Below are 15,857 nucleotides of genomic sequence, written 5' to 3'. Positions count from 1 at the left end.
ACCAACTAAGTCGGGAAGAGGTTGCGCAAAAGGGCTCGAGTGGAAAGCGCGGGCGGGAGAGAGAGAGGCCGGGCGGCATTGCTTCAAGGTCTGCAGCCAATCGCGGGCAGCGGCTGACCGTAGGGCGAGCGAATGGAGGCCGCGTGAGGAGAGGGAAGCAACCAATCGCAGGACGGGGAGGCGGCGGCGAAGAATGGAAAAAGAGGCTGCTTTCTCTGTGTGTGTGGTTTCGTCTGGGACACGTGAAGGCTCACAGCGTTCAAAAGTAGTTAAAGGAGGTGGAAGGTGGCGAATGATCTGTCAGTGTAGCTCCTGGAGTGCTCGCCTTGTTTTTCTCCTTCGACAGCCTGATCGCAGGTCACTTGTAGCATGCGCCACACCCACCCACACCTAGAATATCATGAATTATTTAGGGTAACTTCGGAATTAAAATAAATAATACGAAGCCTGAGAGAGAGTCTTATGAAGCTTGCTAATAGTCCTAGGCATTTTTAAAAAACAAATATACATTAAAACTTAATTTTCTAGCCCTTTTCACTGCAAAATCATGAATTATCTTCTAAAGCTAATTTCTCTTTCAAAAACACTCAGTAGACGAACTACCTAGGCGTCTTAGCTGTGCGCGTGTGTGTGAACTAGACGTTAAACTCACGTATGAATACAGATGTTTGTACTCAAGGGCCTGCAAGGGAGAAGTTATGTGCTTTAAATGAATGGCTTGGATCTGCCTAACATCACTGGAATCAATGTCCCTGATTATTATGCTGCCTTCTCCCTCCCACTGACTTCACCCCTCCTGCCTAAGTACAAGGAACTGGTAGTTCTTGAAAGGACATGTGTAAAGAATTACAAATCTCTGTAGGCTCGTTCTGGCATTTGCCTGAACATGCAGGCACTGAAAGTGAAAAATAAGTGGCAAGCTTTGCCACTAACATCCTTGTATACACCACACACACACGCACACACAGTGCCTACTCAAATTGCATTGAATGCAAATAGACTTCTCTGCACAATCTTCCCTGCAGACTTCCTTGTGCAACACAAGGTGAAGGCTGAGAACTGAGAAGGGGTAGAATGAGCATGCTGGAGATAGGGCTTGTTTGTGCGCCCTGTTATGGAAATTACAGGGGGGAGGACACATCTTCAAAGTTAAATATTACAAATATTATGCCTGAATATATCCTTCCAACTTGACAGCTCAGGGAAGTCACCTAGCTTTAAAAATAATATAAAATCATCTCCTTTCCCAGTTCCCCCCATTCCAATGCTATTTTCCCCTTGCAAAAGGACTCCAGGAAGTTCTCAGAGGTGACAATTGCTGGGCTCATTGTTAGCCAAAGGAAGCCAAATCTCATCACCTGACTCGCCTCAGGCTCCAGACATGCAAAGGAACTTCTATTGTACTTTTGGGTGGTGGGTACTTAAGACATATTTGTCTATGCGAATCTTATACCTGAGTCTTGCCCCGCCATGTCTGCTTATGCTAATCTTGTACCAAGGACTTGTCTGAACATGTTTGCCAAGGTTAACCCCTCCCCTTCGAACTGTATTCTGGATGTGGTGGGAAAGTTTTAAAAGTCTTTGTCACCCCATCCTCGGGGTTCAAAATTTGCTCTTTGAACCTACTGCGCAATAAACTTTGGTCTACAGCTATTTGCTCCAGTTGGCTGGACTCCTTCCTTTATTCCGCAGGGACCCGCGGGCTCTGCCCGACGAGCTGGGTGACTGAGCAGCCTCGCACCTAGATTTTTTCCCTAACAGCCCCACCCATCTACACTTTTTGAGTGTTCACCTGAACACACCATTGACCTGTGAGACTGCATGTCTTAGTTTTACTGCACAAGCATCCAACCCCTTCAATTCTGCAATTCACTGTACATAATATTGCTTGAGGTCTTTCCTGCTTGCATTAGAACTTCTCTACCCCAAGAAGCCACTAGATCAGAAGCAAGTGTGATAGGAATTTTGAGGTCTTAGATATATAACTGCACGTACATAGATCAGCACAGGAAGACCAACCTGAAGCCATTTTGATTCCTAAACTGAGCAAATGTTTCTCTGCATGGTCAAAGTGGAAAAGCCTCCCTATTATCTTTTCCTTCACAAATCCTGTCTTAAGGGTATGTCTGTGTTTGATTGGGGTGTGAACCTGTGACCTGGCCCAGGAACTAAGTATTTATCACTACAAAAGAATGGCCAGGCTCCCCAGGCAATCCAATCAAGTAACCTGCCAGACAGGAGATAAACAAGGACAAGAGATAAACAACATTTAAATTTCTGTTTAGAACGCCTTTTCTGTGATGTAGGTATGATGTATCTGAGGGGTGGTCTTAGGTTACACCCCTTCTGAGATGTATGTATTATGTTTCTGGGGGTGGTCTTGATCTACAGGGTGGCAATTTCAAAAGTCTTTATAAGGCCTTGCACACCATTTTTCTGGGTCCTCCTCCTTTCCTGCGTGTGAGGGGAGCACCCTGTTGCAACAGATCAATAAAGATCAAGCTTACTAGCTGCTTTGCTTCTCAATATTCTCTGGTTGGCCTCTGTTATTTTCTCCTACCAATAGGGAACCTATGTAAGGACTCTATATGGGCTCTTGGATACCCCATAAGGGAAAAGGGCAATTTTTGTTTACAACACAAGCAAACCACAGCAGCACTGAAACTGGTTAACTGCAGTAAGTTCTTTTAGGCAATAGTGTACATCACCAGATGATCACCTGATAAAGTCAGCTGTTGTGTACAGATGATCTGATGAAATAAGTGGTAGCTTACAAGAGCCCATGGAATAAGAAATCAGCTTGCTTGAACTATCCTGTAACTACATGTGTAAAATCTACACCAGCTACAGTATACATTCCCTTTCAACTTTCTTGTTTACATTAACCTGGCACAAATGTGCAGGGAAAGCTCAAAGCAGCATTTTGTACAGTGTTCTGGATTACCCAATCTTGTGCTTCTGGTTTGTGCAATACATGAATAGCAAATGGCCATTTAGTCAGATTTTCCCTTTCAGGAAAATCCAGTAAGTTAAACAAAAACACAAAAGCCATTGCCAATGTCCCATTGGCAATATCTCAATGACATGTTTACAGTATTTAGTCCCAGCCCAGAAGCACCTTCTTAGTAAGCTGTTGCCCCCATTTATAAGCAGCACTCTCAGAAACACTCAGTAATGCAGGTGCCTCCTAGACAACTAAGACAATTAGACACTAAGACTAATGGCTAATTCCACCCAAGTGGGAAACATGCACATGGATTAGCTTATAAGTACAACTAAACATTTTTGTAGGTTCAAATATTGTGCAGCATTAATCTAGCAACTGGAATAAAGGGTGCAATCTTAAACTACAAATTTGACACATGTTTAGAAATAAACACAAACCATGGGTAAATTGTCTTTTAATTTTTCAGCCATCTTGCCACCCCCGTTTACAGTACATACATACAGTTCAGCATCATTAATCAAGTCATGTTTGGTTGAACAAATACATCTAAGCCCACAAAGATAAAGGTATTTTCCATTAGATATGCAGCAAATACTCCCAGTTAAGTCAACATGGTTTATCAAATGCAGTCACCAAGTCAATGGTTGGTCCACTGACTTGTCTGAGATAGGACTATTCTATGGCTGTATCTGTGGCCACAGTAGTGTTACCAAATGGGTCTACCAGCAGTATACCCAATAATATGTTCACCACAGATTTAACAGAATTAGAATGTCCACTTCTATTAATGTTAGCCATTGTTAACACACGTTCAAATATTAGAACAGAGCAATTTATTAATTTCTTATATTTGTATCTCACCCTTCAGGGAGCTCAGACGTGGTTTTGTTTTACTTTGCTAGACTTTCATTACTGCCACTCTCTATAACAAGCAGTTTGCTTGCTTGATCATCTCTGTAAGTCTGTTAAACAAAAATAAGTGCATATTCTGCTAAGGATATACTTGCCAGCTTCCATACATAATATAAACTTTATACTAGCTCTGATTTTTAACATGTTAAATTATCTATGCGCAGCTACCATTAAAATATATAATGTGAACATCATTTTCATCTAGTTATACCTTCATGAGTTTTTGTTCTTAAGAACCTTGACTACATTTTATGTACAGATAATCTAAATCCACTGTGGCTAATGTACAAATAATAGTAATAGATGAAGGAACATAAAGCAGTTATGTGTGTATTTCCTAAAGGCTTGGTCCTGCAAAATTCTCCAGGCATGCAAAGGAATCGAGCTTCTTTAATGACAGTATAATGGGGCTGTTCATACCATGTACAGGCTACATGTTGCGAGTCTTTGTAGGAATCAGCTATAGGTTAAATACATTTGCAGTTTCAGACTTCAAAAGTCTAATTAAAAGAGTATGTAGCAGTCATTTTTGTTCATGCAAGTTTGTCAGGCTCCTATTTCCAGGTGTACTACTAGACATTAAAGCTTAAATAAAGTTTTATTGACCACCACCATCACCAGCTATTGTTACAGATTGTGGTCGCATGTTAACTGCACACTTTACAATGCTGGGGTAAGTAGTTTCCCAGCAAGTGTGGGAGAAAAGTATAGTCGATCATCCCCTATAATATGTACAGAACAAGGACAAAGCATCTGAGAGCCACTGCTGCTGTGGGGTTTGGCTTATACCTAATTGTCCAAAGGTGATAATTGGCTATAAAAGGGAACAGTGTGGCATCTGCATCGTAGCATGATGAACTGACTGCAAACTCTATTACTATCAAACTGCAGCGTGAAACTAAGAATTATAAAAATATAATTTGGGGTGCCTTTATATTGTCTTAGGGATTCCAGGCAGGTACAGCATGTACTGCATGAACTTTCTCACCTTTGTCTTCTTCATCATATGGACTGAAAACTTTTTATTTAATGGAAGTTTCAATTCATTACAATAATCCCTAGGCATGAATGGGTGGTGTTCAGCTAAATGCACAAGTGGAATGATTATTAGTTGCATGGTGGGACTTCCCATCTCCCTTGCAACCCTAACCCTTTGTGCAATCCCCCAATCTGCTCTGGAAGGTTGGGAAAAACCCAGAGCAGATTTAGGGGGTGCATGGGAAGGGAGAAGAGGGAAAGTACCACTGTGCAAGTGGAAATTGTTCTGTTCACGGAAAGTGCTGCTAACTGCTACATTGAATACAACCCAATTTGTCTAATAGGCCATATAATCTGCAAATTGGATAGCTGGATGCTTTGAGGATGGTGAAGCCACATCAGGTTGAAATTAAATCTCATATTTTCAATCGTCTTTTGATTGGTTATGATCAACTGGGTAATGCTGTAGCTCATAAGGATGAGTGCAAAGACTTTTTACCTATTAACTATTACACAGTTAATAGGTTGCCATAAAGGAAATTTGAATATGCATCCATTTGCCATTCTTTTCAGCTCCACTTCTTTCTTGAAAACAATAGTCTTGTATAGTACAGGGGGAGAGAGAAAGTTGTCCCAACTCTTGCATTTAGTAACTAGCTATTACAATTCATCTACAAGTTGCAAAAGGTCATTCTTCACTGTAAAGCCTGTTCTAGGCACTGCTTAATAATGGGTGAAATAATGGGAAGCACAAAATGTAAAGACTCTAGGTTTCTTCTAATATCAATCAGTGAGAAAAGGCATCTGATGAATATATATATATGTATACAGTGCTAAAGACCAATTCCAATGTGATCCACACTGATGACATTCCTTTTTTCATGATAGTTTGAATATTTAATTACCTAAACATCATGGGTACTCCATCCCTTAAGGGTCACAATAGCACTGTGTGGGGTCTTGACTTTGCAAGAATGGAGGCATTCAGAGTTAGTCCCAAATATGATGATGGAGACTTGAAGGTATGATGACTAGAGGGGTGGTGGGTGGGGAGGCAGGGACACCAATGCAACTGCTAGGCCAAAAGTGTATCAAAGGACTTCAGAATATGCATTTAGCTCATATTACAACTTTCTCTGGAGATACAGCAGTTAATGGTTATGACATTAAAACTGCCCTCAGATAAACCGTGGCTATGTTTGGTACATGATGGCTTCCTGGTACCCTTTTGATGCCATATAAAAGCAGTGAATGCAGTTTAGAGCTAGGGAGGGAGAAAAGACAAGTTGGTTGCCAACTTCATTCTAGAAAAATCCAAAACCAACTTTCAATCACTTGCCTGCTAGTTGATCATCATCTTGTCTTGTGTTGGTTGTTGTTGTTGTTTTAACATGTCACAACAGTGGCCCCGGAAGTAATCTCTCCCCTCCCCTCCCCTTCCCACATTAGGCTAATCCAGACTTTCTTGTGCTGTGTACAAAAACACAACTGAGTGGTCAGCCGGCCTGTAGTTTTCAAAATACAGGGTCTCAGAACATCCTTATAGGCTTGTATCATTTCTGCCCCCAGCCCATTCTATGAGGCTTTTTGAAAGTAGTGAAGGGCCACACAGGAAGCTGACTGCCATAGATCATTTTGAGGCCATTTTGCTTCAATCCAGCCTTTGCTCAGAATGTCAGTTCCTATCCTTACCATGCTCTGAACTTCATGCACATAACATTTATGTATAAAATATAGAGATATAAAAATAATACTTCATACAATACTAGAACCTCTCTCCCAATGCATGCCACATTAGTGAGGGAGCATGGCCTCACTAAGAGTGCTTGAAGGAACAGTTAATCTAGATGGCAATTTACATTGCTTAGGTGCTGATTCCAGCAGTCTTTTTTTCCATTTTTCTTTGTTTTGCTTTCTTTCCCTTTTTGTTTTTTGTTTGTTTTTTTGCAATTGTGTGTGAACAGTGTTGGGGCGGGGGTGGGGATAAGAAGATAAAACTTAAATAGCAGAATCAATCCTTTCTTGGCGTCGTTTCATGATTTCTTGAAGCTCCGACTCCCCTCTGCTTTTCTGGAATAAAAGCAAAAGATAAAGAATGCAAACTTTTCAGTGACCTTTGAGTTACTATACATTTATAATTTCTAATTTTAGTGGCTTTGGTGAAAGATGAAAGGAAGGAACAGAGGTGAAAGCTCACAGCTGTGACCTACAGAAGCTATTGTGCCTTAAACACTGAAGTTGTGGGTTTCGTATCTGTTTCTCAATAAAAACGCTTGATAGATGTCACTGCAACATTTTGCACTAAAACTAAGTCTTCTACACTTTGCTTAACTGTAAAACTCCTGCACAACCAGCCAATTCTCCACTACTTCCCCACTTATTTCTTCACTATTTTAGGGTCCATATTTCCTCCAGCTTTGGTTGCTGATTGTCAAAGGAATAACTGCACAGATAAATCCATCAGTACATTTTGAATAAAATCTCAGGAATACTGCACACAAGTATATTCATCACTCATTGACAGTAGCATCAATAACTTTTATACTATATCATGTTAGCTCAACACACAATTCCTTTCAGAGATGGGATATACATCAATACATAGAGACTGCAATATATCACGAATCAGGATAGCTTACGGAACTAATGAAGATCACAACAGCTAAAGAAGACTAAGGCAAGTGTGGGCCTCCAGATGTTATGGGACTCCAACTCACATTATCCCAGATCACTGGCCATAGTGGCTGGGAGTGATGTGAGGTGGAGTCCAATAATATCCAAAGGACCACAGGTTCTCCAACCCGATACAATGGGCAGTTTTTAGGCCCTAAAATGTACCATGGTCATGAGAGCATGTTTACCCATGATAGTCACTTATCTGTCGAACAGTCAAACATGTATATTTAAGTGGTGTCTAAAGTTTCAAATGCTGGCAACTAGTTTTTGAGTTACTGTTTTTTGAAACTACCATTGCATTTCAGTCACTTCTTTTCCCGTAATGTTTTTGGGTTGCTTGAAACTTGGCAACCCTGCACAGTCCAATGAAACATCACAGTAAAGCGCAGGCCATGTCAAATAGCCTAGTATTGTCAATGAAGTTTAAAAATGTTGGTGAACAAACTTCATCAGCTCCTTGAAAAATGTATCTTGCTTTGAAAATTCACATTCTGTTTTGAATGTGGAAAATTAATGAATGCCTGCTTCTGCCCTGAGCTTGTTTACAATAGCAAATTGGTTTGAATTCTTGTACCAGAGAAACAGAGTCTGTTAGTCCAAGCACTACAATTTCTCCTTCTGTAGGAGGAACTAGCTTCAATAACAATGTTCTTATTACCCACTTTTTACAATCTTGATGCAGCCTTCAAATGTTTACCATCTTGAAACCATCTAATATTTTTGTCCTAATAAATAATGTGCCATCTTACCTCTAGGAGAGACTTTTGCACTGTGATTTTACTATACACTCTGGCACCCTCTTCTCCACATACTTTTTTCAACTCTTCTTTGTTCAGAGAGAAAAGTTGTGCCCCTGTTAGTATGCCAAGATGGTCCACAGTTCTGGGAAAACATAAGCAAGTAGCTTTATTTAAATTCTTATTAGGTTTGAGAGGTTAAATAAAAAGACAGGAGACCATCAATGACATCTTGTCCCTCAAAGTCCAATAGCTGCCAAGTAGGTTTCTGAATGTACAGGTAATTTGGTTATGTTTCATAACTTTGGCCTCCATACTTAAATTTCATTAAACAGGACCTCAAAGCTCAATTGAGAAGGTCCCTTAGCCAGCTTCTCAGTGCTTGAGGTGTAAGAAATTTGAGAAGAGGCTTAGCTCCATGGCTATGGAACCTTCAGAGCACATGATGCTAAATACTTTTAGACCCCTTTCTTCAGCCCCTTTAGCAGTGTGGGTGCTGCCACCTCTGTATGCTATTCTAGGTAAATCTAATGCTCCCATCTGTATGGTTCAACTTGACACTGTATTGACACCCCCATACAGTGGTACCTCGGGTTACATACACTTCAGGTTACATACACTTTAGGTTACAGATTCCGCTAACCCAGAAATAGTACCTCGGGTTAAGAACTTTGCTTCAGGATGAGAACAGAAATCGTGCTCTGGCGGTGCGGGAGCAGCAGGAGGCCCCATTAGCTAAAGTGGTGCTTCAGGTTAAGAACAGTTTCAGGTTAAGAACAGACCTCCGGAACGAATTAAGTACTTAACCCGAGGTACCACTGCGTAATGAACAGACTGCCCAAGGGCCCATTCATCACTTTCATGGCATATTAACTTCTGACTATTGCAAGATTAACTGTGGAGGTAACACAACCCATTCCCTTGCTACTAGAGTAAAACTGAGCACACACACCCCAGTGATCTGCAAACAAGTTTTACATTGTCTTCCTCTGAAATGCCCCTCCTCCAACCAGCTGGATTATTCCAGAAGAAAGAAGATAGAAGAAAGAAGTTCTCAAAACAACAGAGACCTGAGAAAACATGTGGTTTGGAGTGCAGGACTCCCTTCTGAATTTATTCTCTCCCCGCACCCCTGCTGTGCAAGTAACTTAGTTATTAAGAAAACTTTTTATTCTGCTGTCTCAAGTCCACCTTCGCATGATACAAGAGGAGAAGGAAAGAAGAGTAGAAAAAGGAACACACCCTTTGCTGAAAGAATTTGCTTCCAGCCATGCTTTGACCTCCTCAGCATTGGATTCAAAGGTCAGGGGCACATGAACCTGTTGAGTCTTCTCTACTTTAAAGTTTCTCTGGGGTGGTTGTACTTTGATATTGGTGATCTTTTTCAGCAGTTCATCATTGACCTCATCCATATGATGAATCAGTTCTAAAAACAGCACATAAATTTGGAGAGAAGGGGAGGGAGAGTACAAGGGTTGTCAAACTGATTAATGAACAATTCTTCAATGAACAATTATTTAATCATCTATCTCTGTCAATTAATTGGTTAAAATTTAAATGTATTTGCGAATTACCAAATCTTCATAGGCTTCTACATTCTGAAGAATGAACAAGAACTTGGAATTTAACAAACAAAAGCAACCATTTGTTATAGAAAGGCCAACTTTATTAGTTTCCTTACCATCTATTTTAACAAACACACCAGAACCAATATTGTTTCCAAAAATAACAAGTTCTCTCTCATCTGCATTGCTTAATTTTTTTTACCTCACTAATTAAAATCATCCCCCACCCATTACTTCAGTTAAAGCTTTAGTTGGTTGGTCTGAAATTTGCAGCCCCACAAAGCACAAATGAAAACCAATTTGTTCAAATTGAAGAGTTACCCATTTAACCAGTTTAGGTTATCAGTTATCAATTTAACCAGTTTAGGTTAATAGAGGTGAGTATTCAGGTTAGGATAAGCAAGCAGTATTACTTCTGCAGCTATCCTGTGGAGTTAAGTACACATGAAAAACAAATGCGTAATCTTTTCCCCACCCACATTTTTTCTGCTCCAAGTTCACCTCCAGGTGTTTGTATGGCTAAACGCACATGTTAAGCCCCATGTGGAGAAAAGTAGGTAGGAGTCATGGTATGAACAGGGAGAGCAATATGCACCCCGCTCCCACACCTTTCCCACTCCAAATTCCTTCCCCTGAAAGTTCTTCTCTTTAAAAAATGAATAGGGCTAAGGTTATTCTGTGAGTATTTGCATGTCATTTGCAGTTAGTCTACAGTTATGATGACTGATTTTATGATGACTGTCATTTGCAGTTAGTCTACAGTTATGATGACTGATGACTCCTACCAGAATTTATGTTTAAAGTGATGGCACAGACTGAACATTTTAACTGAGAGGAAGAGAACATCAAATATCCAGGGGCCATTTCTTATGTAACATTTTGATCTAAGGTTTTGACACTTATATGTGCACAATATGTGTTCTCGGATTAGTTAAAAAGATCATGATGTACAAATCACATGTGTTTCATTCCAGCAACTGGGCAAGGATCAAGGCTGCATTTATATAATGTAAATTTTCAAGTTGCCCTATATACATATGTGTGATGCTATACGTGGTACTCCCCCCACCCCTTGTATTTTGGAAGTTGAAACCAAAGTACAAATTTTCGCACATGAAGTGGTTTTTAGCTGAAGTATTCAGACTAAAGATCAGGGTTTTTGGTCTTTATAATATCAGTTGCATACCATGCCAGAAAATATAAAATGCAGCTTGTTCAGAGTGCTAGGCATTCCGACAATTGTATACTTACGTTCTTTGGCATCAGGAGAATTTCGGGCGAGCATTTCCCCAGCATAGCTGGCGGGTAACTTATGTGAGGGGCTGGATGGTCCAGTTCCCCTTGGACTCAAGTCTCCTTTGTATTTCTACAAAATAAAAAAAATAAAAAGGTGTCTCATTAAGTGCAATGCTTTCCTTTTAAACACATTCCTACTGTCTTCCATTCCCAATTGCTGGGATGAAGATCTATAAGAGCTGAACTATCACAGCACTGCCTCCTCCTCCTCCTCCTCTTCCTCCTCCTCCTCCTCTTCTTCCTCCTCTTCCTCCTCCTCCTCCTCCTGCTGCTGCTATATGATCTATGGAATCTCCACTTTCATTCTGTGTTGATCCCAGATTTTCCTAATTGCCAGCTGATGAGCATCCTGGTAACTCCAACATACTAGACTGCTGTTGGGCACTTGGTACAGCTGACAGTGGAGTTGGGCCTTTGGCTATTTATGCAAAGGCATTAGGTCCCATATCATTCTTTACAGAGGACAGTCCTGTGAGGGGACAGTGGTCTATTTGAAAGGCTGCCAGCCCCAACTCTAAAGAACCATAAGAAGGTTGTACACAGGATTGCCATGAGGATGAAATTGGGGAAGAGAACTATATATGCCCCTCTGATCTCCCTATAATAAAAATAATCAAATGTATGGCTACATTGCAGGTTCATGTGGCATTCAAGGCATTCATGTGGCATTTATTCACATTCATTTATATTTAAGAAGAATTTATAGCTAGGACAAACCTGTATTTTGTAGACAATATCAGAGTGAGTTGGTGATTATTTAAAGTAACTGCTTTAGAGTCTGATTGCAGTGAATCGATGGCTAAATCTCACCTGTTCAATTAGCCCATAATCCTCCAGTTTCACCAGATCCAAGATGTTAAATGGGACGTAACCAGCCTGCCCACTTCTATTTCGCAGCTTCCACCACTGTTTATTATCTTCCAACACCTGCAAATGTTAAAAAAATACTCATCAGCTGGGAAAAAGTAATTCATGGTTCAAGCACCACATTGGGCAAAAGATTCCTGCACTGCGGGGGGGTTGGACTACTAGATGACCCTTGTGGTGCCTTCCAACTCCACAATTCTGTGTTTCTATGATGACTTTTATGTAACTCCTTTGCCATTTTTATTTCTTTCCTTTCACCAATATACTGGAAAGCATCAAGCTTCTGTTATGCAGCACTTACTCTTCCTGTTCCTATCCTAAACAACCTGTAAAGACTTTTGCTCCAAAATACCTGCATAGCCTATAGGAAGGTCTTGCTAATAAGGAACAGGTAAATTTACATCCACTTCTTCCCTCCGCTTTTTGGTCTCCCTCTCCCAAACCACATTGCCTTCAGTTCTCTGCTGATTCATCCCTTTAAAAATAGAGAATGTGAGCCATATGTGCAGTCTCTCCAACACTTTAGTTTAACATAGTGTATTGTTGTGAATTCTGCACACACAGTGTATGCTCTCTCCTTCTGTAGAGTTGGAAGGGACCCTGAAGGGTCATCTAGTCCAACCCCTTGCAATGCAGGAATCTCAACTAGATCATACATGACAAATGGCCACCCAACCTCTGCTTAAAAACCTCCAAGGAAGGAGAGTCCACCTCCCCTTGCTGGCGTCTGCTGAAGTGTCAAACAGCTCTTACTGCCAGAAAGTTCCCGCTGATGTTTAGTTGGAATCTTCTTTCTTGTAACAATATATTCTATATAGCATTATTGTCATGGAGGGCAGAAGGATTGGTGCATGGCAAGGGTGATAAACTGACCCTTTCCAATAATAATGTCTTGGGGCAGATCCACATCATAGATTTAAAGTACAGTGGTGCCCCGCAAGACGAATGCCTCGCAAGACGGAAAACCCGCTAGACGAAAGGGTTTTCCGTTTTGGAGGTGCTTCGCAAAATGAATTTGCTATGGGCTTGCTTCGCAAGACGAAAATGTCTTGCGATTCCTGGGGTTTTTTTTCCGCTCCTCACCCCCTTTTTCTAAGGCACTAAGCTGCTAATAGCCTTTTAGCAGCTAATCTGCTAATCCCTTAAGCCTTTAATAGCCGCTAATAGCCGCTAAACCGCTAATAGCGCTAATCCGCTAATGGGCTTGCTTCGCAAGACGAAAAAACCGTTAGACGAAGAGACTCACGGAACGGATTCTTTTCGTCTTGCGAGGCACCACTGTATATTTAATGCACATGACTTCCCTCAAAGAATCATGGGAACTGTAGTTTAAGGGTGCTGGAAATTGTGGCGCTGTGAGGGGAATACTATGGTTCCCAGGATTCTTTGGGGAAGTCATGTGCTTTAAACTTGTGTCGGGTGTGCTTTAAATCTATGGTGTGTTTCTGCACTTGTTCCATTCTTTTACCTCCAGAATTTCCTCCTTCAGCACTGAAAGTTCATTGGCATTTCGAGCAGTGAAATCATAGCGGATTTTGGCATATCTCTTTGACGGGGCCATACCCTGTGCCTCAAAATTCCTGCAATAAAGACATAATGGGATTATGATTGGTCTCCACTACCTGTTGAAATAAAAACCATCTAATCTAAAACAATGTATAGAAATCAAAAGATATATCAGTGAACTTTTCCATTTTAGTCTAGTATACAGACCACTTTACCTAATAATAATAACAACAACAACACATGGTTCTATGCAACCATAGCAAACCATAATACTAAAACAAACAGTAAAAAAAGTTGAATAAAAACATAACCTATTGAAAAAAAATTCTAATTCAAATCACAATAGCTCTCTTAATTTCTTTAATGCTAACCCAGGAATTTGGAAGGATATTGGCACTGAAAAGTGTGTCACGCTTTTTTAAGACCACTTTGTACTAGCTAAAAGAGAAAGTGTACGATGGCAGAAGGGACTGCATCTTTTGTGATGGATGTGGATGTACTTTCTCAGTCAGGACCATCTGTCCCTCTAGCATATACCTTCTTTTAGTACCTTAAAGATTCATTGTGCCATAAGCTTTAAATGCAAGTCTTTCAGATGCCAGTTTTGTGGGTGTGCTTCCTGGCAGAGACTAATACGGTGACTCTAGCATTTGTATGCCATATACTGGAGCTGGATCAGAGTCACTGAGACTTGAAAGTTATTACCTGGCTGATATTTAAAAAACAACAACACAATACAGTATTATTTGAGGACAGGTTTACAGGCTGAGATAAAACACAAGTATTTTTTATCACTTGCCACTTGTATAGTTTCAGAACACTTAATAATAATACTTTTCTCAAGCACCCATTATTCCCTTCTATTAATCAAAAGCTTTCTTAGGCTTATATCAACATCTTTCATGGGAAACATACCGCATTACTCTACTACTTTTTATTAGTATTTTTAGTATTATTAGTATTGGTATTTATTAGTATTTGAATGTAAGAATTTTCCTGCATAGCCACTAAAGATCCCTCTAATACATTCACTTTTTAAAACCCTCCTCAAAGCCTTTATCAGATGGTCATGTGGTTCATTGGTAATGTGATAAACAGTCATACCTTGGTTTTTGAACAGCTTAGTTCTTGAACGTTTTGGCTCCTGAACGCCACAAACCCGGAAGTGACTGTTCTGGTTTGTGAACTATTTTTGGAAGCTGAATGTCCGACGGGACTTCCACAGCTTCTGATTGGCTGCAGGAGCTTCCCGAAGCCAATCAGAAGCCACACTTTGGTTTTCGAACAATTTGGAAGTCGAATGGACTTCCAGAACGGATTCCGTTTGACTTCCAAGGTACGACTGTATACACTTTGCATTAATATCTGAGCCTGTGGTGAGAATTCTTCTTGTGTTCTTTGTTCAGTCTTGCTGACTTGGGACAACGTTTGGCATTCCCACCAATAAGCCCTCACAAAACCTCATAACTGGTTAAAGGATGAAGTCATCTTTGTGCACCAGAACTTGGAATCAAGACACAGGGAGCCCTAACATACTAGACAGGAAGGGAGGTAGTAATCTTTTCCAGCAGTTCTCAGAAAAGAAGGTAGGAATAAGCAGGAGAATGTGAGCTATGTTTGCATTGTGTGAAGCATGCCAGTAACACAGTGAGTCATTGGAAGGAATAGTTGGGACTAGTAGAATGGAAACCTTAAGGATAATTTCTGCCCTCCACAACCAGGTAGTTAGGCCTACACTACAGGGAGATACATGGGTGTCACTGACTCGCATTTCCACAGTAACATATAGCTGAAGAAAAGTGTGATCTGGCATCATTGTGTTAGCATTTACTCATTCTCTAGATGCAGCTGTCAGTAAAGAGGACAGACCACCTAAATGAAGTTCATTGACCACTGGTGGTTGGTGGACATACATTGGAAACACCTGGTCTATTCTATTCTATATGCTAGAAATTACCTGTTCACATGTTGAGTAACATGTTGAGCAAAAGCATCCACTGCTGGACTTTGATCAGATGTCTGGACAGGCTTTATGTTCCGGCTGGAATATCCATTAGGTGATGACAGCTTAGATAAAATGGAAGAAATATTATTGCCAAACTGGGATACAGCATGTCAACATTCTCAGCATTCAAAGTCATGAAACTGAAATGTAGATGTATAACTCATGCCTCTTTCTTGAAGGAGGAGCCAGATCTGGGTAGCTTTCCACTGACTATAAAGCAGCTGTTTGAGCCTCTCAAAGTGCAAATAAGACAACACTAATTTACCTGCCAGGCAGTGCTCAGTCTATTTCTTGCATTAAAAGACAGAAGATCAAATGACAGCAAGGTGGGTGTGGTGGTTGGCATTACATTAGCCACATGTGTTTGA

The 15,857-nt window shown here is 40.6% G+C and overlaps 1 protein-coding gene across 2 annotated transcripts in view; it reads right to left on the bottom strand.

Moving 5' to 3' along the window:
• Window positions 1-3,384: 3,384 nt before the first annotated feature.
• EPS8L2 (EPS8 signaling adaptor L2) overlaps window positions 3,385-15,857 on the bottom strand; it is an 85,778-nt gene continuing 73,305 nt past the window's right edge. For both annotated transcript variants that reach the window (XM_083427830.1, XM_083427831.1), the window contains exons 15-21: window positions 15,442-15,551; window positions 13,447-13,558; window positions 11,922-12,038; window positions 11,067-11,181; window positions 9,493-9,676; window positions 8,263-8,395; window positions 3,385-6,907 (exon numbers count right to left, since the gene is read on the bottom strand). In XM_083427830.1, coding sequence (XP_083283956.1) covers window positions 6,836-6,907; window positions 8,263-8,395; window positions 9,493-9,676; window positions 11,067-11,181; window positions 11,922-12,038; window positions 13,447-13,558; window positions 15,442-15,551 — 843 coding nt within the window. In that variant the 3' untranslated portion in view covers window positions 3,385-6,835. The remainder of the gene's footprint in view (window positions 6,908-8,262; window positions 8,396-9,492; window positions 9,677-11,066; window positions 11,182-11,921; window positions 12,039-13,446; window positions 13,559-15,441; window positions 15,552-15,857) is intronic.

The sequence above is a fragment of the Podarcis tiliguerta genome (assembly GCF_965153285.1).
Source record: "Podarcis tiliguerta genome assembly, chromosome: 1".
Lineage (NCBI taxonomy): Eukaryota > Metazoa > Chordata > Lepidosauria > Squamata > Lacertidae > Podarcis > Podarcis tiliguerta.
This window is presented reverse-complemented; position numbering and strand designations above follow the sequence as displayed.